Genomic DNA, 23258 nt, shown 5'->3' with positions numbered 1-23258 from the left:
ATGGAACTAAAATCAATTTATTTGGAAACGATGGGAGAAGATATGTTCGATAACCTAAAGATACCAGAAATGATCCACGATATCAAACACCAAATGTGAAACACGCTAACAGAAAAATCATGCTATGGGGAGCTTTCTCTTGGAAAGGCGTTGGTCCGATTTTCAAAATTGACGGCATTATGGACTCTACCAAGTATAGGGTCATTATATTAGATGTAATGCTGCCTTATATACGTAAAAATATGCCAAGAGCATATTTTTCATCCTTTCAGCAGGATAATGAACCAAAACATCGATCACAGCTCCTTCAACAAGTTTTTACTCAGAAAAAAATCCGAGTTTTAGAGTAGCCAAGTCCATTTCCGGATCTAAATCCTATAGAACATTTATGGCAAGAATTAAAATTAAGAATAGGGACTGAAAATTGTGTGAATAAAGCTGATTTGTGGGAAAAAGTTCAAGAAGAATGGCAAAATATCTCTCAAGAACAAATTATAAAATTGATTGAATCGATGCCTCACCGATGTGCTGCCGTGATAGCTGCAAAAGGTATGGCTACTAAATATTGATGAACAACGTAAATCCTTTTATTTATTTCTCAGTTTTTTGTACATATACTGAGTAATTTCTGTTTGGCCAGATATTTATGAAGTATCAAAAATTTTCATTTTGATTATAAATAATTATTGATTGTTATAATTAATTATCTAACTGTATAATAATGTAGCATAATAAATGTACTTTATATCGGTATATAAAAGTGATTATTTTATACTATTTCAACCACAGTTAATTACAAAATTATGATTGGCCGGATAATTTTGCATACAAATGTACTGTACAGACTGAATTTTTCAATTTTAGTTTTGATCCCATGGAAGATATTGTGAAGCATATTGCGAATTATGAAGGCCTTATTTTATGTATGCAAAATTTGAAAATAAAACCCGATAATTCTTCACTAGTTGTCAAATTCTTGGATACACTGCCGGAAGAGTATGAAGGTCTACGTCAAGCTTGGTGGGCAAGACCAGAAGATAAACAAACCTTTGCGAATTTGATAAGCTTGTTGATGTCGGATGAGATACGTCGTAACCAGCAGGTAATTAAGAAAGAAGAAACTGCAGCATTGTTGGCAATAAGAATGAAGACAAGAAAGAAGTATATGCAAAGCGGTGGTAATTACTACATGAATAAAGGTGTTCAAAACAAGAATTTCAGTGATAACAAAAGTAGGCTTATGAATTTAAAATGTTATAAATGTCATGAAAAAGGACATTTAAAAAGAAATTGTCCAAAGAAAAATGATCGCAGCGATCGAATTTGTCAACTGATAATAATGATCAAGTTTTTGTTGCAAAAATATTGACTACAGAACGTGATGACGATCTTTGGATTGTGGATTCAGGTGCTACAAATCATTTGACGAAAAATAAGGATTGTTTTTGTAATCTTGATTATTTTGAAAATCCAATTAAAATTTATATTGGAGTCCAGTCTACTATGGATGCAGTTGGAAGAACAAACATTGAGTTTGAAGCAATTGTTAATAAAAAATGGTCGACGTATGTTATGAAAAATGTATTGTATGTGCCACAAGCAAGACGTAATCTGTTCTCAATTACATCGGCTCTTGATAAAGGTCTTGAATTTAAATCGTCAAATACTTCGTGTGAATTTTTACGAAACGGCCAGGTTAAAGTTTGTGGAGTTCGACAAGGAAGGCTTTTTCGAATGTTAATATGTATGAAAAATACAAAACAACAAGTTTCAGGTTATAATGAAACTAATTTAGCTTCAAAAGATTCTTTGCAGGTTTGGCATGAGAAACTAGGACATCAAAATAAACGTCGTGTTATGCAAGTACTTAAGAAAAATGGGATTGATGTAAAAGATGATAAATTTTTTTGCGGAGCTTGCGTCAAGGGAAAGCAGAAGAAAAGTCAGTTTGTTTCTCAAAAGAAGTTGGTGCGATCATCCATGCTGATCTTTGTGGGCCAATGGGAAAAACATCACTTGGTAATGCTCTCTATTTTTTATGCTTTACATGCGATTACTCTCGTTTTTGTATGGTTTATTTTTTAAAAAGAAGGCAGAAACTTCACAAAAAATAGCTGAAATGATAGCATTGGTCAAAAATCATTACGGATTGCAGATAAAACCCTTTCAGTGTGATGGTGGCAAAGAGTTTGATAATAATGAGGTTAAAAATATTATGAATAATAGTGGCATTAAATTTATTATTACAACTCCGTATTGTCCACAACAGAATGGTTGTACAGAACGTTCTAATCAAACTATAATCTTGCGCGTACTATGTTGTTATCCAAGAATTTACCTAAAGCTCTATGGGCAGAAGCAGTAAATACTAGAGTAATACTAGTAAATAGTTAGAGATTTTGTTGCAAATGAGACTGAAATTGAAGATTTAATAATGATAGTAGTAATAAAAGTTTCTATAATTCTATTTTGAATGATTCTGATAGGACACTCACGAATGAGTATATTGAACATGTACCTATCATCACAACAAGAAAATCAGCCTGAGAAACAACAAAGAAGAACTGCAAAAATATTGAAGAGTAAAGAACAAGTTTGAGTATAATAAAAAAATTGTATAATCATTATGCCTACTCACCTGCAGAAGTGAGTTTATCTTTATCTTTATCCTTATTTATCTTTCCTGAAATGTGATTGGGCTGGGCGGAGGGGGGGGGATAGAATTTATTCACTGTGTATTAGGTTCATAGACAATTTTATTTTTCATGAAAAAATTAATGATTCATTAAAAAAACGTTTCAGGTAAAATGAAATCGTGTTTTAAGACTTATTTCGAATACTAGCTCAATTCGAATACTTTTTATAATTTTTATAATTTAAATTATATAATCTCTATTATTCGTACTTATTTTTGTTGTTGAAATCTGAATGGTATATATTTCTGTTATACGATGGGCAAACTACTTTTTGCGACACACTCATTTTACCATCAGAGCTATTGATTTCTAATCATTGGCTCCAAAGCTGATCTTATATCAGTCATTGTTTTATGCTTACTCCAGCATAATAAACAACTAACGCTTCGATTGTCTTTCGTCGTAAGCTCGAATTTTTAATAATCTTTGATGACATGTTGTTTGACTGCTAGTTGGAGAGTTATTCTCATATAATATATTTCTCCTCCTGTATCTTGCGTTTGTTTATCATATGAGAACTTCGGTTTTTTGAGTGTATGAGTAATAAACAAAGAATTTGAAACACGTAAATTTCATTTTTATTTACAAAATTTTTTAGTCTGATCTTGACTAAATATATACTGTATTACATACTTTTTATGCTATTATTATGTATTATATAATGTATTTGTATTATATTATGCAGTTTGTTATATTATGTAACGTCTCAAGACGTATCTTTATTCATTTACATTCTTTAAAAAGTGCAATCCCGAATTTCGTAAAATCAAATCTATGTACACATCCACCAGAAAACTATACGGCAGCAAAATACAAAGACCATACTCAGCATTACACAACCCACATTGAACTCAAAAGGAAAATTACCCAACTACACAGAAACATCAGCGATTAATTGAACACAAATCTATGTATATAAGACGAACCACCTGTAAAGAGTCAGTCATCTTTTATTGTTACTCCGTACACGTCAGTTCGACAATTGACGAATAAACTTTACGTATCGACGCTACAGTCGCGTGCAAGCCTGTTCGACAATTTGGCTAACTATTCAATTATTACCTGTCAAACTATATTATTTGATCTTAATAAATACACGATCAATTAAAAGTGAGAACGTGCAACTTCATTATTCAACCTATCCAAATACCGCGATCTACGATACTGAAAGTACTGTAGAGACTGTAAGTACAACAAATAATAAAACACATTCATTCCTATTCATATATCGTATATTACTCATTACTTGTGAGCCTCAACCAGCCACTAGTACTATATTGGTACGTTTCGCACATTCGCTATTCGTAGTTTATGCACGAGACGTAACAATTAAATTATGTAGGGTATTGTGTAGTTTATTATATTATTCTGTTTTTATATTTAATTATATATGTATTATTATATCGTTTTCTGAATTGCTTGGGAATAAATGCATTTTTAACATGATGGAAAGAAAATCGATTGCAAAACAAGAGCTTGCACTTTTAGATTTTCTGCATGGGAATATATTCGGAAAGTGGTCCTCGACCATACGTAAAAAGAAAATCGGTCCAACTTCCTTATGATTAAAGTTCGTCGAGGACCACCGTCTAAGTTCAGTAATTATTCGATATTTTATCCAGCAAAAATCATTGATAAATTGTAATGAAACCTTCCAAATGAATGTATATGCAAGCCATCGATTTGAGCTATGCTCTTGACGGCATTCCCACAATGGCCGACAATTATTTTTTACATATGTAATGGATCATCATGATTTACCAATTCGTTAATTAATCTCGCCATCGTTCGTTCGTCACATCAGTTTGATGTGTGTATATATATGTATATATGTGTAAAGAGAATATAATCTCTTTAAATTTAGCGAGCTCATCAAGATCGATTATTTCAATATTTATCCTATCGACACAAAGTCATATAACACAGCCCCACAGGAAAAATAAAGTGGCCTGTGCGAAAAACAAGACCATGACACCTTTACGTTTTCGAGGTCGCTGAATCTGATTCCGGGGTCCGCTTGACCAGGTTGGCTCTCGTTCAAGGTCAAATGAAGGTCAAATTCAGAGAATGCATTGCAAATAAAATATACCAGTATATTTACATGTTTTTGAGGTCGCTGAATTCGAATCCGAGGTCAGTTTAACCCGGTCAGGTCAGGGTCAAGGTCAGGTCAAGGTCAAAATGATAAAATGCATCACATTCAAAGTGAACAAGGTATCTTTACATGTTTTCGAGGTCCCTGAATCTGATTCCGGGGTCCGTTTGATCCCATTGGCCCTCGTTGAAAGTCGAATCAATGTGAAATTTAGAGAATGCATTCCAAACAAAGTAAAAGATATATTTACATGTTTCTCGATCCATACTCTCATAAAACATCTTTCTAATTTATTTTCCTTTGCTATACCGCACTCGTTTATTAAGAAACGATCTCAAGAGTGGTTTTCTTTTGCGTTTGGCGCCCCTTTTCTCTGTTTCTCTTTTTAAGTTCCAACAGAAATCTGCCACCATATTGACATTCCATCGTCCTTGATACCGTCTTTCCATCTCTTTGATGTCTTGATGGAATCTCTCTCCTTGTTCTTCACTGTAAGCACCTAAGTTGATCGGGAAGTAGTCAATGTGAGAGTCAAGAAAATGTAATTTCAAATTCATATTGCAACCTAATGCCCCAAAATTTGTAACCATTTCGTCTACTATTTCTTTATAGTTTTCACTTTTTTTATTACCCAGGAAATTTGTTACAGTTTCTTTGAAACTATTCCATGCAGCTTTTTCTTTATCATTCATGTGTTCAATAAATCTATCATCTCTGAGCATTTTTCTAATTTGTGGTCCATCGAAAACACCTTCTTGCAGTTTTGCATCAGATATTTTTGGGAATTGTTGTTTTAAGTACTTGTAACAATTTCCTTCCTCTTCCTTATTCAGAGCTTTAACAAACTGCTTCATCAGATCTAATTTAATATGTAGGGGTGAAAGGAGTACTTTTGTAGAGTCCACCAGAGCTTTACGGATTACATTCTTCGAATTAACCTGAAGCGAAGTCCTTTGAGTCCATACTTTCTTGGAATAATGATTCTTACGATCACGACTATCCCACTCACATAAGAAATAAGGATACTTATTAAATCCAGATTGTTGCCCTAAAATGACTGTCAAAATTTTGAGATCTCCGCAAACTAACCACTTATGTTCTGCATATTTTATTTTATTTAAAACTAACTGTATTTCTTCATATCACTCTTTCAGTTCTGTCGAATGTGCTACAGGTATTGGTGCGTAGACGTTTGTATTATGAAGTAGCACTGCCTTCAGACTTCGCCTTGAAGAATCCAAAAAAAGTCTCCACTCATCATCTTTGTAAACACCAGGTGCTAACTCATCCATAAGCCCATTTACATCGTTACAATATACTAATGAGGGATCTTCTGACATAGTAAAGAATGGCCTGAAAGCCTCTTCTCTATTACGAAAACTGTCTATTTTCACATTTTTCTCCAACCAATTTTTTTCTTTCATATATGATGTTAAATATTCTGCTTTATCTTTTGGCAGACCTAGATTTCTCACGAGATCATTCAATTGCCCCTTTGTAATTTGTTTTGGAACTTTATCTTTCACACTATAAGGAGTGTAATCTTTGTCATTATCAGATGATAATGCATTATCGCTATCTTCAAATTCTTCCTTCTCGGTGTATACAATGTCACTTTCTTCTACTTCTTCATCGTCATCGGAGCTAGAAATTCCCAAACTCTCTATAGATGATGTTGTACTCATGATATCATCATTATTTTCTTTGTCTTTTACTACTTCTTCTCCTTCTTCTTCTTCTTCTTCTCCTACTGATCGAACTACTGGTCTTGTAACTGACAATACTTCAACGTAGGTTAAACTATCCTTTTTTTTCCTATTAACCCCTTTACAAGTATTCTGACAAAAATAACAATTTTCCTCATCTATTGGTTCATTCCATACTGTTGGTGTTATGAATTTCACTTCTTTGCTCAGTTGACGATCATTCCAGCGATTAAGCATTTGGTAACACGCACTGCACATGCAATGAGGTACCCATAGATTACTTTGATCAATAACTTGCATTTTAAAGCACTTGTTATATATTAAGATTATTTTGTCAGACATCTTTCTACGGTTAGTTGTTGCTGCAATATATTTGCTACAAACATAACAAAATGTATCAGTATGCCTGGGACAGTGGTGTTTTGATGTTGAAGGTCTAGCGTCAACATGAGATGAACCTAATGTGTTCTCGGATGCGGAGGATTTCTTTTTTATTTTATGTTTAAGTTCCATAATATTTTTTTGTACCCGCGCGTTAGAGATCCAGGTCTGATCGCTGGTGAGTCCACCGTCCTAGGGGTGATAACCTTCATACCTCCCTAGGTCTGAGTATGAAGGCTTTCCGACTTTGACGAGGGATTGATCATCTCGTCGTCGGACACACTACGGCTTCATTCTCGATTCCCTAACGCCTCCCTGCAGAGCAGCCCGCCTCGGCTGGCTTCGATACCTCAGAATATCGTCCGATGGATCATGCCACACATCCCTTATCGAGCAGTGTCACCATCTACAGCATATTATGAGATATCAGGATTGCTAAAAAAAATCACTGCAAGAGTGAATCTTGCAGATCAACAAGACTGCTTCTGCGCTGATGCTCGTTAAAAGTTCCAAAACAAATTACAAAGGGGTAATTGAATGATCTCGTGAGAAATCTAGGTCTGCCAAAAGATAAAGCAGAATATTTAACATCATATATGAAAGAAAAAAATTGGTTGGAGAAAAACGTGAAAATAGACAGTTTTCGTAATAGAGAAGAGGCTTTCAGGCCATTCTTTACTATGTCAGAAAATCCCTCATTAGTATATTGTAACGATGTAAATGGGCTTATGGATGAGTTAGCACCTGGTGTTTACAAAGATGATGAGTGGAGACTTTTTTTGGATTCTTCAAGGCGAAGTCTGAAGGCAGTGCTACTTCATAATACAAACGTCTACGCACCAATACCTGTAGCACATTCGACAGAACTGAAAGAGTGATATGAAGAAATACAGTTAGTTTTAAATAAAATAAAATATGCAGAACATAAGTGGTTAGTTTGCGGAGATCTCAAAATTTTGACAGTCATTTTAGGGCAACAATCTGGATTTAATAAGTATCCTTATTTCTTATGTGAGTGGGATAGTCGTGATCGTAAGAATCATTATTCCAAGAAAGTATGGAATCAAAGGACTTCGCTTCAGGTTAATTCGAAGAATGTAATCCGTAAAGTTCTGGTGGACTCTACAAAAGTACTCCTTTCACCCCTACATATTAAATTAGATCTGATGAAGCAGTTTGTTAAAGCTCTGAATAAGGAAGAGGAAGGAAATTGTTACGAGTACTTAAAACAACAATTCCCGAAAATATCTGATGCAAAACTGCAAGAAGGTGTTTTCGATGGACCATAAATTAGAAAAATGCTCAGAGATGATAGATTTATTGAACACATGAATGATAAAGAAAAAGCTGCATGGAATAGTTTCAAAGAAACTGTAATAAATTTCCTGGGTAATAAAAAAAGTGAAAACTATAAAGAAATAGTAGCCGAAATGGTTACAAATTTTGGGGCATTAGGTTGCAATATGAATTTGAAATTACATTTTCTTGACTCTCACGTTGACTACTTCCCGATCAACTTAGGTGCTTACAGTGAAGAACAAGGAGAGAGATTCCATCAAGACATCAAAGAGATGGAAAGACGGTATCAAGGACGATGGAATGTCAATATGATGGCAGATTTCTGTTGGAACTTAAAAAGAGAAACAGAGAAAAGGGGCGCCAAACGCAAAAGAAAACCACTCTTGAGATCGTTTCTTAATAAACGAGTGCGGTATAGCAAAGGAAAATAAATTAGAAAGATGTTTTATGAGAGTATGGATCGAGAAACATTTAAATATATCTTTTACTTTGTTTGGAATGCATTCTCTAAATTTCATATTGATTCGACTTTCAACGAGGGCCAATGGGATCAAACGGACCCCGGAATCAGATTCAGGGACCTCGAAAACATGTAAAGATACCTTGTTCACTTTGAATGTGATGCATTTTATCATTTTGACCTTGACCTGACCGTGACCCTGACCTGACCGGGTTAAACTGACCTCGGATTCGAATTCAGCGACCTCAAAAACATGTAAATATACTGGTATATTTTATTTGCAATGCATTCTCTGAATTTGACCTTCATTTGACCTTGAACGAGAGCCAACCTGGTCAAGCGGACCCCGGAATCAGATTCAGCGACCTCGAAAACGTAAAGGTATCATGGTCTTGTCTTTCGCACAGGCTACTTTTTTTTCCCGTGGGTAATAAACAAATTTTGTTTATTATTACAGAATATTTCGTCATACTCGTATATACAGGGTGTCCCATTTTAACTTTCGGATGAAGATTACTCGGAGATTTCATGGGTTTCGGAAAAAATGTTTTAGATGAATGTTTCTCAACTTTGAGGGGGCCATATTATGGTGACCTTTCCATGACCTTGAAGGCCATTTTTAAGGTCATTTCAAGGTTAAATTCAGTTTTTTAAGTGGCAACCCCTATTTTTGACACCGGATTCGGAAAGAGCGGGAAATTTTACGTCTAAAACGGTATTGTAAAATTTTTTTCATGACCTTGAGAAGGTCGATTTAAGGCCAATTACTTGATAAACTGGCTACGGATGATTTTTTTTAATATTTAAGATATCGGAAAATAACCTCTACAAAATTTGTACATAACAGAGTCGGGCCCCTGAGGGTATCAACAACTTTGACCTTGAACTTCATTCTCAAGGTCATTTCAAGGCCAAGGTTTTTCAATATTACTAAACTAATATTATAAAATTATAAATTTTACTGAGGGACTATTTAACCTTTTAAGGTAAATTATTGGGTTATTTTATTTGCGTGAAAATTCTTCAAATCATAATACTATCACTTAGGTTCTTATTGCATAAAACGATCTTTTTAATTTCTGATTTCGTAATTGGAAAAGTTGGATGGGTAGAAAAAAATAAATGTTGATAAAGATTTTAGAATAAGGTAACTTTATTAAATTTACAGTAATTTTGGTTTCTTAAAAAACGATTACGATAACGATTTCATTTAACGAATAATGATAATTATTTAACTAAACAATATTTTCCAAATCGACAAAAAAACTTTCAAGTAGAATTAAATGAACTAATAATATTTGAAAAATTTAATTACATAAGATGCTCAAATGGTCCTCCATTGTTTGCCATGCAAATTTCCAGTTTGCGTCGATAATTATTCATAACATTTTCAAGGATTTCGGGAGTGACTGCTGCACAAGCTCTTCTGATCCTCGCGATCATATCTAATCTAGTCGTAGGTGCGTCTTCGTAAACAACATATTTACAATATCCCTAGAAATAACTATCTAATGGATTAAGGTCCGGTGACCTTGATGGCCAAGGAACTGGCCCAGCACGACCTATCCAACGATTTGGGAATCGATTATTTATAAATGCTCTTACGTTTCTTTCAAAATGAGCTGGAGCACCATCTTGTAGCCACCACATTTGCTGTCGAACATTCAACGGAATGTTTTGCAAATATCCAGGTAGATCATTTTCCAGAAAGTCGATATATCTATTAGCGTTGACAGTGCCATTAAAAAAATGCGAGCCAACGATCAGTCCATTACAGATTCCGACCCAAACATTAACGTTCCAGCGATGTTGATTAATTACTTCACGATGCCAATGAGAATTAACAGGAGACCAATAGTGAAAATTATGTCTATTAAGGGTATCATCACTTTTAAAGATAGCCTCATCACCAAAACAAACATTTAAAAAAAATCTGGATCCTCAATTAGTTGATTAAGCGCCAATCTACAGAAATCCATTCTGAGTAAATAGTCATTTTCATTCAACTCCTGATGCAGTGTAATATGATATGAGTGGTAACGCACTGATCTTAACATACGCTGAGCTGTAGAATGAGGAATTCCGATTTGACGTTCAATTGTTCTTGTACTTATATGAGGGTTTAAATGAACCATAGCCAATACCGTAATAAGTCTTCCATCATTACTATTTAAATTTCTTTGTCTACGTCTCTGCCGATGTATCTCATTTGTACGACAGCGTCTTTCAATATTTCTTATTTGCGCATCGCTCAGATGACGCTGGTTGGGAAAACGTTCGGCATACAGCCGAGCAGCAGCAGTATAATAACGACGGCATTCTCCAAGAATCAGTAGTATTTCAACGCATATTTTTTGCCAATTTTTCAAAATATCCCAAATTCAAAAACTTGTGGAAGTCATATTATTTTAATAATGAGGAACAAAATAGTATCGTAGAAACTAAGACATGCCGAAAGAATCATGCTTCCTAAGAAAGATTGCATGAAGCGCACATAACAATACTAGTCATAGCAAATTTTCTAATAAGGGATGCCAACTCAATTCTTGACAGTTGATTGAGTAAAAATTATTATTAACGAAAAGCACTGACAGTGAAAATAAACACATACTGTCGTAAGCACATTGAACTACACTCGAGTCAAATTTATAATTTTAAAATATTAGTTTAGTAATATTAATCAATAGCCATAGGTTATTATTTTTTGACAATTATTTCATGTTCAATTTTACGTTATTTTCTTATAATTTAAAAATAATAATTTAGTTATTTAGAGCCTAAAAATTATTATTGTTTCCAATCTTGGTAATCCGGTGTCAGAGATAGGCGTTGCCATAAAAAATATTACTTTGATCTTAAAATAATCTTGAAAACTGCATTCAAGAGCAAAATACTCAAGGTCATTGGTTCACGAGTTCATCTTAATATTTACTCGTTCATAAACTTTAAAAGCTTAAAGTAAACGATTTTTAGCGAATTTTTAGTATTTACCCTTGATTTGATCTTCTAAAGGTAATTGTAAAAAGTTTAAAATGTAAGTTTACATTTAAAACTTTTCGCTTTTTTCAAATTCAATGTCAAAAATAGGGGTCCCCATTAAAAAAACACTTTGACCTTGAAATGACCTTGTAGATAAAGTTCAAGGTCAAAGTTATTGATACCCTCAGGGGCCCGACTCTGTTATGTACAAATTTTGTAGAGGTCATTTACCGATATCTTAAATATTAAAAAAAATCACCCGTAGCCAGTTTATCAAGTAATTGGCCTTAAATCGACCTTCTCAAGGTCTTGAAAAAAATTTTACAATACCGTTTTAGACGTAAAATTTCCCACTCTTTCCGAATCCGGTGTCAAAAATAGGGGTTGCCATTTAAAAAACTGAATTTAACCTTGAAATGACCTTAAAAATGGCCTTCAAGGTCATGAAAAGGTCACCATAATATGGCCCCCTCAAAGTTGAGAAACATTCATCTGAAACATTTTTTCCGATACCCATGAAATCTCCAAGTAATCTTTATCCGAAAGTTAAAATGAGACACCCTGTATATATATATATATATATATATATATATATATATATATATATATATATATATATATATATATTGTAACGGAGTGTAAATCTGTTTTATTCCTTTGTCTCGCGTGATGCGCAGTCGTGCCGGAATGCGCGCGGCGAAATCGAAATATTCACGTTTTGCTAACCGGAGAGCAGGAGTGGACAGGATTCAGTCAACCAACTTACTACTAATGACAATGGCAGCAGTAAATTATCGTTTCGATCAAACATGGACTAGTTTTTTTTCAATAAACTCTACAATACGCTTGACCCGCGTGTTTATGTTTATACGGCGCGCGCGACAATATCATGCATCGCCAGTTCGTTCACAATCCTTTGTTCGCGACATTCGTTCGCATACACGCTGCCGATTTTCATATAATCGCCGGTACGAGGGGAGAGTAATTGACGGAAATCGCGACACAAAGCTGGCCAGCTTACCTTAAATATACGGTCACTCTATCGGGGGGAGCAAATCAGTATTGTCTCCAGTATCTCAGGTTGCCGTCTCTCTCTCGATAAAATGTTTACTCTGTAGGATGGAGGGGTTCCACAATCTCGTGGTTGGCCTACGATGGCACTGTCTCCACTCACTGTGCTCTATAACGATAACGGCAAATATCTATGGACTCGCTGGCTTTCTAACACGAATTTTTGAATGTCTGGCTCCTCTGCGCTTTTGATGCTCGGATGGCTAATCCTCGACTGGTTCTTTTAACTTCGTGCGCGTTCCGTCCCGTATCGTACCGAGTTCTAGTTTTCCGCTTTTCCCCGCCCGGTAGGTGCTGCCCTCGTAGGTAGTCGCATGATCGAGACGGTAGCGCAAATAAGACGTTTACCGTTACAATATATATAAAAGAGTTTGCGTATACACTCTGATACTTGTTTCTCTATTTGAAGTGTATAGAACGAGTGAAATAGAGAGAAAGTAAAGAGAGATACGATGAGAGAAGGGCCGGTGTCAGCTGAATTGTCGAATCGGACGCGTCGCCGATATTTTGAGGATTGAGTTTTAAGTTTTGTTTTTGATCGTGACAGTAGATCGCATTCATTGAGTTAAGTAGGGGAAAAAATTGTTCAGTAAATTTCCGGTTATCCAGTTAATGCACTTGAGCGGATTAGCGTCGCGGCCTTAATCTTGTTAAAACAATTAAAATCCTGTTTGGAGTAGCGTTAACAAATAGGGTAGGCCATTTTAATCGATCTAGTGAATTTTTTCAGAAACTATAGGAGAAACATTACTTGGCACCGTCCACCATTTTCAGAGGCGATGAATTTTATGCCTTTAACCACATGAAGACAACTTCAAACATTTGCTTCCAAATTAAATGCATGATATTTAAATTATACAGGGTGTCCCATTTTAATTTACCACCCCCTAATACAGGTTAATAATTTGCTCTGAGAAAAAAATGTTTCAAATAAAATTTGTTGGGTTCGAAGGGGGGCATCTTTTGGCTATTTCAGCTGCGACCTTGAACATGACCTTCAAGGTCATTTGAAAGTCAAGACCAAATTTTCATACGAAATGTGCATATTTTATGGCGGATTCGGATTCTACTAAAAAAGAGAAACACTTTTTGTCTGAATCATTTTTTGATCATCAATAGGTAGATAGCTCTCCCTTTAACTGAAAAGAGAATTTGTTCTAGAAATAAGATGTTTTAGATGAATGTTACTAGCTTCAAACAAAGACAGAGGTATCCTTTGGATCACTTAAGGCAAGACCTTCACGTCCAACCACTTAAGGCAAGACCCCTTCGTTCAGCTAGTCACAGAAATTTCAATGTCTCAAGTGCTCTATCAATTGCCCATTTTGTTGAATGCACATTTGTATTCTCTGCTGAAAACTTCTTTGGACATCTATTAATGTTTGTGGGGTTTACGCCTGGAATGCTGCAACAATTCTCTCCATCATATTTTGTGCCGTCGTCGGGGCTTCCGCGTAAACTCTTTGCTTCACGGCCCCCCACAGAAAGAAGTCCAATGGGATCAAATCTGGCGATCGCGCAGGGAATTCACAGATTGGACTACCAATTCCAATCCAACTATTTGGGTATGTCGCGTTCAGAAATCTCCTGACAAGTAGTCGACGAAGAGCGGGAGCACCATCTTGCTGGAATCACATGTCTCACCTTATTTCTAGCGGAATGTTTTCTAGAAGAGGTGGAATTTGGTTCTCGAGAATATCTAAATAAAGTTCGCCGTTTAAATTACGGTCATAAAAAATTGGACCCACAACGTATTCCCCAACTATGCCCACCCAAACATTAATTGACCACCGTCTTTGTGTACGGGGATCTCGCTGCCAATGTTGATTTTCTTCTGCATAATAATGCGCGTTATAAAGATTAACTCCTCCCATATTGTCGAACTTTGCCTCGTCTGTAAAGAGAGTCCGATCAAAGAAAAATGGATCTATGCACATTCGTGTTTCCGCCCATTGACAGAATCTAAGTCGCCTGGCAGGATCACCAGGCTCAATGGCATGTGTAAGGTGCAAGTGATATGGATGAAATCTAAAATGACGCAATACACGGGAAACTGTTGATCTGGGTACTCCATGCATTTGCTGAATTTGTCGCGTCGAAATATGAGGATCCTCAGCAATTACAACATGAACCCCAAGCGCAATATGCTCTCTTGGGCCCGTCCGTCGCCTCTTCCTTCTTAAGTTACCTCCTTGAGCTCTTATCGTTTGAAGTTTAATATTCCTCCTAGTAGGATGACGAGCGTCCGGATACCTTTCAGCGTACAGCCTCGCTGCAGCCTTGTAATCGTGACATTCTCCCAGAATCTTGATCATGTTGACTATCTCTACTGGCGTGTAGTCAGCCATTATCTGTTGTAGGTAGATTTTTTAGGGAATATTTAATCTTAAATTAATAATTTAATTTTTATTTAATCTGAAATTCAGATAGTCAATGAAAACCTAATGATGAGAAGCTTTGAGGAGCTGTAAGAATTTACAAGCCTTACCAATAGAACGATAACGAAGCAAAAAAATGTCTTTTAGCGAGAAATAAAGCATTTACGAGAAAAATATTCTAATTCTAATATTCTAATTCCTCGGATAAAATGTAATGGTTACCTGTAAATAAACATTTGACCTTCAAAAAATCTTGATGACCTTCAAATGACATTGATGGCTCTTAAGCAAGTTCGTGGTGAAGGTCACTACAGTATGTCCCTCATTGAATCTAGTAACATTCATCAAAATCATTCTTAACTGTGGGAAAAATTCTAACCTTAGTTTAAGGTAGAGATATCTAGTGATTTTTTCTACTTTTTTAAAGCCGTTTACAACAAAAATTTGGGATTTTTTCAAAAAATGATTCATACAAAAAGTGTTTTTCTTTTTTAGTAGAATCCGAATCCGCCATAAAATATGCACATTTCATATGAAAATTTGGTCTTGACTTTCAAATGACCTTGAAGGTCATGTTCAAGGTCGCAGCTGAAATAGCCAAAAGATGCCCCCCTTCGAACCCAACAAATTTTATTTGAAACATTTTTTTCTCAGAGCAAATTATTAACCTGTATTAGGGGGTGGTAAATTAAAATGGGACACCCTGTATAAGAATAGGATTATAACTACGTATTTAAATATTTAGTAAATGGTTGGATAAATTGCAAATTCCATTTATATTTAACCTAGTCATGTCTTTGGTAAAATAAAACAAATACTAAATGAACGTAAAACTTTCACTTTTTTCAAATCTTTACAATCACTTCTTTTTACCAACTTAACCTATATTTGGCTTTGCCGTAATTGATAAAAATAAAATAAATGGAAAATAAAAGTAAAAATTTTTCTTTGATTATTGACTTAATATTTTCTTTAATGTAACATTGTTACTTCTTTTTAATATTGTAGATGTAAAATTTCCCGTTCACTGACCTCTACATGACCTTGGAGATCACGCGGATCCTAACTATATTACTTAATCTGAACTTAGAATGTCCTACCCTTTTCGAATCTGTAATCGAAAAAAGGTGTTCCTATTACAAAGAAAAAGAAAGTTGACCTTGAAATGTCCTTGAATATGACCTCTACGATTAAAGATATGAGGAGAGCAAGCGATGCGCTTGTTTTCGTCGGTATTTTCCCCAATTCCCCCTCTCTCGGTAAGGCACGGTGACCAGCGTTAGGCGCATTTCAGAATGCGCCTAATGCATGGTCTTTATTTCAGCCGACGGAGTTTGCCGAGCGAGGCCGAGCCGGCCCGAAGTCGTCAAGTGGACGACAAAGTATAGAGGTGTTAGAAAGAGAGAAAGAGAGTTAGGATCGTGCGTGCCCCACGCAGGATTAGGTAGGCGTGCGTCGCGAACCAATTAGCGCATTGGCCGCACGCCTACTTATTACTCTAATAAGTAGGTCAAGTGGGGAGAGAAAGAACGAGGAAGAAGCTGTCAATTGCGGAAGTGAACAAACGACAGACGGTAGTGAGTCGATCAGCAGTCAAGAAGGTTTCCAGTCGACTGGAAGTACAGACGGTAGCTATTCGATCAGCAGTTAATACGGTTTAATCGGTCAGCAATGCAGAGTGCAGTTAGCCGGCTACCTGCCCTAATTACGGTCGGTGTCATAAATTGTTCAGATAGAGTATCCCTTTTAAATAATTTATGTGGACGGACGTATGTATAATCTTTTCTGGGTTCTCGTTTGCAATTCATCTGTACATATAAATAAATAAATACATATGTCACCCAATAGACTGTCCCCAGTTAAATGTTCAAATATTCAATATATATATATAACATTGTGACAATGCCCTGGTGAGCGTTTGAAAATAACGAACCGATACCGATGCTCGCACCGCTTTATTTCAGGGCCAATACCTGAGCAGGGCATCGTCATTGGGAGCTAATTAGGAGCGAGAGCAGCTGCGGCAAGAATAAGAGAGAGATATTGACGCATCGTCAGTAGAAAGTAAGCGAGCGCGAGCGACCCATGGCGATTCGCTCGCGAGAGCGAAGCCACCGGCGTTGCTCGAGCCGGCGCGCGAACGGTTGGGGAGAGAGTTCGAGCCGAAATCTTGAGATAGATGGATCAATTTGACGGCCGAGCGTGCGCACGCGAGATAAAATTGAATAGTCAAGTCGAGACAAAGAAGCTAGACGACGCCGAGCAGAGTACAGCCCGGGGAGGATTTCTAACGACACCTGAGGCATTGTGGAATCCACATTTGAGCCTGCCACAAGCCTGCCAGCAGTTCCTGCAGCATTTCCTGCCAACAGCAGCATTAGTAGCATTTCCTGCAAGCAGCTCCAGCAGCGTTTCCTGCCAGCAGCACTAGCAGCGAATCCTGACAGCAGCCTTCATCAGGTCAGGTCGTATCTCTCTCTTTCTCTCTCTCTCTCTCTATTCGCGAGTGCACGACGCGTCGGCGAACTGCTCGCGATCTTTCGCGAGCACGGCGAAATCGGCAAAAAAACGAGTTCCTTCTTTACGATAGAGTACCCGAAGTAAAGAGAGCATTAAATAAAGAATGAAAGACCGTGTTTAGAGGAGAGATCTTCCTCTTATTTGAGATCTCTCGTGTGTGGATACTATTGACGTATACATACAATATGAAATATAGAGTACAAATACTAATTAGATGAATTAACGTAGAGCATTATGTATACATAAATATAATTGAATTTAATTGAAATGCAACTGATGGGCAGCATAATTGGATTCTTCGTGCTTTGCAGCGATGACAGAGCCGTATGATCGGTTAGTGAAGTAAATTGCGTGCCCTCAATATATGTTCTGAATTTTTAAATTACTGAAAGTAAAGTGAGGAACTCCAATTCAGATACCCTGTAGTTCTTTTTGTAAATATTGAGTAGTTAGCTCGCATAGAAAGTCGCGTGATCATAGCCACCGTCGTCTTTCTGCATTAAATACAGGCCCAACACATAGGGCGATTCATTACAATGGACCTCGAAGGGCTTGCTGATTCCAGACCTAGATAACACCAGGACTTCCATAATAGAACAATAAACAAAATCGAAAGCCGTTTAATGTTCGAAATCGTACCTACTTATGAAATAACAGCATTAACGGCACCTTAATCTCACTGTCATGATCTATGAATCGAGAATACTACTCTGTCATTGCCATGAGATATCTCAGCTGCTTAATGTTTCATGGCACAGAATAATCCAGTATCCGCTTTACTTTTTTGAGGCTTGGGCGTAGTGTGTCAGTATCTAAACAATAGCAAAGGAAAATCAATTTTTCACATTGTTCTCCAGACCTGCGCCTTTGATTCGTGCTAATACCTTCTCTAATCAAATGAAATGCTCCTCGAAGGTCTCTGTCATCACAAGCATGTCGTTTAAATACTTGAAGACTTAAGAGCTATAGATCAAGTTGAAAAACGCATCCACGATCGTCGCAAACGCATTGACTAGTCGATAGGTCGTGTACATACATTCTCAGAAATCGTATTCAAAAGTGCTGAATGCCATATACTACATGCTTCTTTCGATAAAGATATTTAAAAATGTGCGCTTTTCAAGTATATTTTCTGTTCGGTAATATTTACTCTGGATGTTTGATATGCATTGATGCTACAGATCTTGTTTCCGGGCTACAAATTGATACCTAGTCAATTCGTTCTATCCTGTTTTTTTGACGACTACAGGGCACTGCACCACTAATATTGTAAGGGCCAGATGAGATCTTTTGTATACCAGTCGGCACACTCTGTCCGATAAACGAATAAATTGTAGCATTTGCGGTAAATATTTGTACATGTGAGTCTTCATCGGATATGCACTCTATACATTGATGATATTCTCAACCAAATTTGCTTTCCCTTTCAAAGCTCTCGAGACGACTTTCTTCACAAGCTGGCTCATCTTCTTGTATTTCGATTGTTGTAGCGTTGATAAACTCGATCTCTCGGCTCTCACGTACATAAGCTTCTTGTCCAACTTAAATAGAATGAAAACTCCAGCCTGTGTCTTCTGCACAAATATATATCAGTCTGTTCCCCCATCGACTTAATAGCTCCTAGTACCGAGAACGATTTTTAAATTGAATGTAGAGATAATATTTACGCTGATAGTCACGGCGTACTACAGCATGCTCCATGCCATATCGCTATTATCATCCTAAGTATACCTACAATCTCCACCGACATCCCTGAGAAACCATGCATCTAAGTCGCCGATTCAATAAAACTCTCCCGAAACTCCTTCGTGATCTGTACGACCTGTAACCTGTGCAACCGTATCAAACAGCGCGTTATACGATTTTTCCACAATTCTTATAAGTAATAGTCGATTCTCTACAGTGTCCACGACCATGAACTGGTGTATGGATGGTTGGGGCAACTTATCGTACCCTGCACGACCCTCGCCTCACGAAACCCTCATCGCTGTGATCTCTGTCTCTGTCAAGCTTTCCGACTGTAACTGACTTACCTTCACTGCAAGAGGCTATACGGCGAACACTGGCTCGCTATCCTTTGATTCCTTGTTTGAATATTAGTTTGTGCTACTATAATTCTTGATTTTTCGTTGCGTAGTAGTAGTTGTGGCAAAGGATTGCAAGAAGCCACTTTATTGCATACTAGGTAACTGGAATTCCTAGGCCCTACGTGTTGACTTCCGCTCCGATCATCTATAACTGATGTGCTCACCATACTCCCGGTGTACTCCATTCTCTAACCGAGTCTCTACTACCACTGTATAAATCTACCATCTATACCATACGAGTATATACTTACCATCTATAAATCCATTTCCTGATGTCAGGTATGTTACATTATAACACATGTTCTTTTCGGCATTGATTATCGCATCTTCTCAAAATTACATCTTGTTTTGAAGATCTTGGTTTTGCTTTCAAATAAAAACTATGTCTGCTGCTCTATCTCTCGTGGTTCGGATAGAAATACCTTGTACTGCCTTGGTCTCTCTGGATAGGAATACCCTGTATTAACTTGGTCCTATTAAGGTTGAAGTATACGAGCTTGCAATATGTTGATGCTAGAGAGGTTACCATATCCGTTTTTACGGTTAAGCTTTCTCATAGCTATCCGGTCTACGGTGCACATAGCGTCTCCTCATTTGTATTCATACGATTTATCTGCCGCTTCGTAAGATAGGCATTTATATCGCTTTTTTTTCTGCCGCTAGATATCCTGTATCTCCACATCTGCAGCGGATCTTCTCCTGGATGCTCTTTTAATAACACTCTCGCACGATATGTCTATATTCCAGGCACTTGTAACATCAGGTTACTGTCTTCTTTTAGTGTATATGTGCGTTAACTCATTCAAGTTTGAATGTTCTACGTGACAGAAATCTAAGAATAAGGTTTCGAAATTCTATAATCACTCTCGGAACTAGTGGTCTCGCACTTAGCTGATTACCTATCGCTGAATTCATCGTTATGCTGACGTCCTCTAGTTTGATTACATTGACTAATTCCAGCAATAGATTCCCGTTTATTGTCTCTCGCATTTTGCCAACTCTTGATATATCCTGTTTCATGCTAACCTTCTGCTTCACTTCCTTTAGTATTTCAGAGTAGGATATTTTATTCTGTCGCTCACTTATATCAACACCGCTGAACTAGTACTTCTGAGTTTTTTTCTATACTTTATCGATGCCATTTTACCTTTAGTTTCTGCCTTTTTCTTTTCCTTCTTCTTTTTTCTGATTTCTTACTATTTTCCAGTCGTTATCACCTTGGCTGTGTAGTGAGATTCTTGTTCCTACGAGTTTTACCTGGGTCAACCTTTTCCTTGTGCTATTTTTTACTTATATGTGCCTTCTAGATTGAACGACAACCTTTTCTATTGATTGATTGTGGTTCTATCCATCGAAATGTTTTATGACCTTAATTTTCGGAAAAGGGCTAAGTAAGAGACTATTTTACAGTCTTTTCTAGCTCCATTTAGAAAAGAGCTATATTATCTGTATTTTTTTCTACTTTGAATCAGATACCGAATACATGGTATAACAGAAGCGTTGTCGCTCATCACATTCTTATAAATATTTTTGGCTATTAATGTTACCATTTCTACTAAGAGTGAGTCCGTAGCAGCTTGTTCCACTTTCCTATTTTTTACTATGCGCTTACACAGTTTTAACAAAGCAAATATAATCTATATCCCGCATCTTCAGGATGCGTATCAAGTATGTCAATACTATACTACAAGTTGATGAAAAAAATATATACTTATTTTAGTAACTTAAAATAAAATTTAACTTAGTTCCTGTACTAATCCATTACTCGATTGATATAGAATTTAATTCTACTAGATAGATAGTTAGTACTATATTTTCAACATTTTTATATAAATTTATTCATTATTCACTGACCTCTGCATAGTAATATCGTCCAACTGATTTCACAACTCCAAAAGATTCTGTATTCATTACATCATATTCAGCAAATATACGATCTCCATTATCATCAAAAGCGATTCGACCAGTTGTTCCATGGTCTAAAATTTGCTTTTTTATGTACCTAAAAACATTAGTTCTTTTTTAGCTAGCAGTAAATGCAATAAATTAATAGATGTATATATTTTCAACGCTTAGATTTTTATTATTTCTTAATAAATTGAATTAAATATATAGATAGTATGACTGAATAACTAAAAGTTACATAAATAGAAAAGATTGATATTATTTTAATTGTTACGCAATGATATTATTAAAGTTTTACTATTTGAGATAGAAAGAAAGAATAGATCTAACTGACGATTTAACATTTAGTTCCTCGCATTATACTTACCATTATTCATACATAAAATCGCACTTTAGCATTCTTATATTTTCAAATATTCTCACACTACATTTATTATAAATGACCTAAATTTTCTTCACTACTATAATTTTAATTGAAATACTTTTAATTTTTCTGAGATCTTTACTAGTTCCTAACATAATCTCTTATTCAGAAGAAATTTCTCGAATATTTTTATCACTTACAAGATTTATTATTAAAAAATATATTTTGAATTTTCATATAGTTTTATACCATGCAGTTAAATTAATTAAATTCGTATGGAAGAAAAAGACTCTAGAAAAGGTATTTGGGAGCAGATAGCACGAGATCGAGAACGTTTCCGAGGACGTATTGCTGAACTGAATAAAGTTATATCACGAGTATTATTTAAGAAACGTATATTAATGATGAATCAAATGTTTGGTCCTATATTAGACAATCATTACACTATATATATGTTAAATAAAATGGAAAACTAATTTAAAGCATAGGGAGGCAGTTGTGGCGGCTCGAAAACATAAATAGTGGGAAGAGGATTTAAAAGAGCTGTAAGCCTCGAAGAGCTTCATCTGTCTCAAGAATCGAATAGTAGCTGTTATAGCAGCAGCAGCAGCAACAGTAGCAGCAGCAGCAGTAGTGACAGCTGCAGTAGTAGTAATAGTAGTAGAAGAAGACGTAACAATTTAGATCTCTACCTACAGTAAGATAAATTTCAAGTCAGACTACGTCAGACTATGCCCTAGTTTCTTATGATGCGAATTGTCCCCTTCCTTTTAGAGGATATAATTCGGCCCAAGTTTCTTATAGCGCCAGATGTTCTATAAGTTGAGCGAATTATTGGAAAGGGAAAGTCTTGCTCAGTTAATCTCAATGAGAGAAAGAACTTAGGTATTAGCCAAGTTTATTCAATCTCATGCGCTCACTTTGTAAGGTTAGGAGTGAATACCAGCCTGTGCAATAATGGGCGTATTTATACACAAATTTTCCGGTCTATTTTCGCAGGAGAGTTCTCTTCGAGAAGTTTTCGAATCTTCCAGAAATATTCGTGAATTTTAAGAAATGAATTATCTTAATTTACAAGTAAAAAAACATCAATACTAAACTTTCAACACATGTAAACTTTACAAAATTAATTATTGGTCGATTTAATATAATTTACAATTATCACAAATAGTATCGTCAAAAGTTATTAACTAATAAAGTTAATTAATGTAATATTACAATATTTACAATAGAATAATATTAAATTTTTATATAACTTTATCGTTTATAAATTTCCTAAAAGAAATATTTAAATTAGTTAATAACAATTGAATTATT

The 23258-nt window shown here is 35.9% G+C and overlaps 1 protein-coding gene across 8 annotated transcripts in view; it reads right to left on the bottom strand.

The window, feature by feature from the left end:
* The window catches only part of LOC131663753 (glutamate [NMDA] receptor subunit 1), a 1362975-nt gene that overhangs the window by 612401 nt on the left and 727316 nt on the right, over positions 1-23258 (bottom strand). For all 8 annotated transcript variants that reach the window (XM_058934360.1, XM_058934403.1, XM_058934412.1 and 5 more), the window contains one exon: positions 21527-21674. In XM_058934360.1, coding sequence (XP_058790343.1) covers positions 21527-21674 — 148 coding nt within the window. The remainder of the gene's footprint in view (positions 1-21526; positions 21675-23258) is intronic.

The sequence above is a fragment of the Phymastichus coffea genome, unplaced genomic scaffold (assembly GCF_024137745.1).
Source record: "Phymastichus coffea isolate CEN01 unplaced genomic scaffold, Cenicafe_Pcof_1.1 PCOF00002, whole genome shotgun sequence".
Lineage (NCBI taxonomy): Eukaryota > Metazoa > Arthropoda > Insecta > Hymenoptera > Eulophidae > Phymastichus > Phymastichus coffea.
The sequence above is the reverse complement of the archived record's forward strand: the minus strand, read 5'-3'. Positions and strand labels throughout refer to the sequence as shown.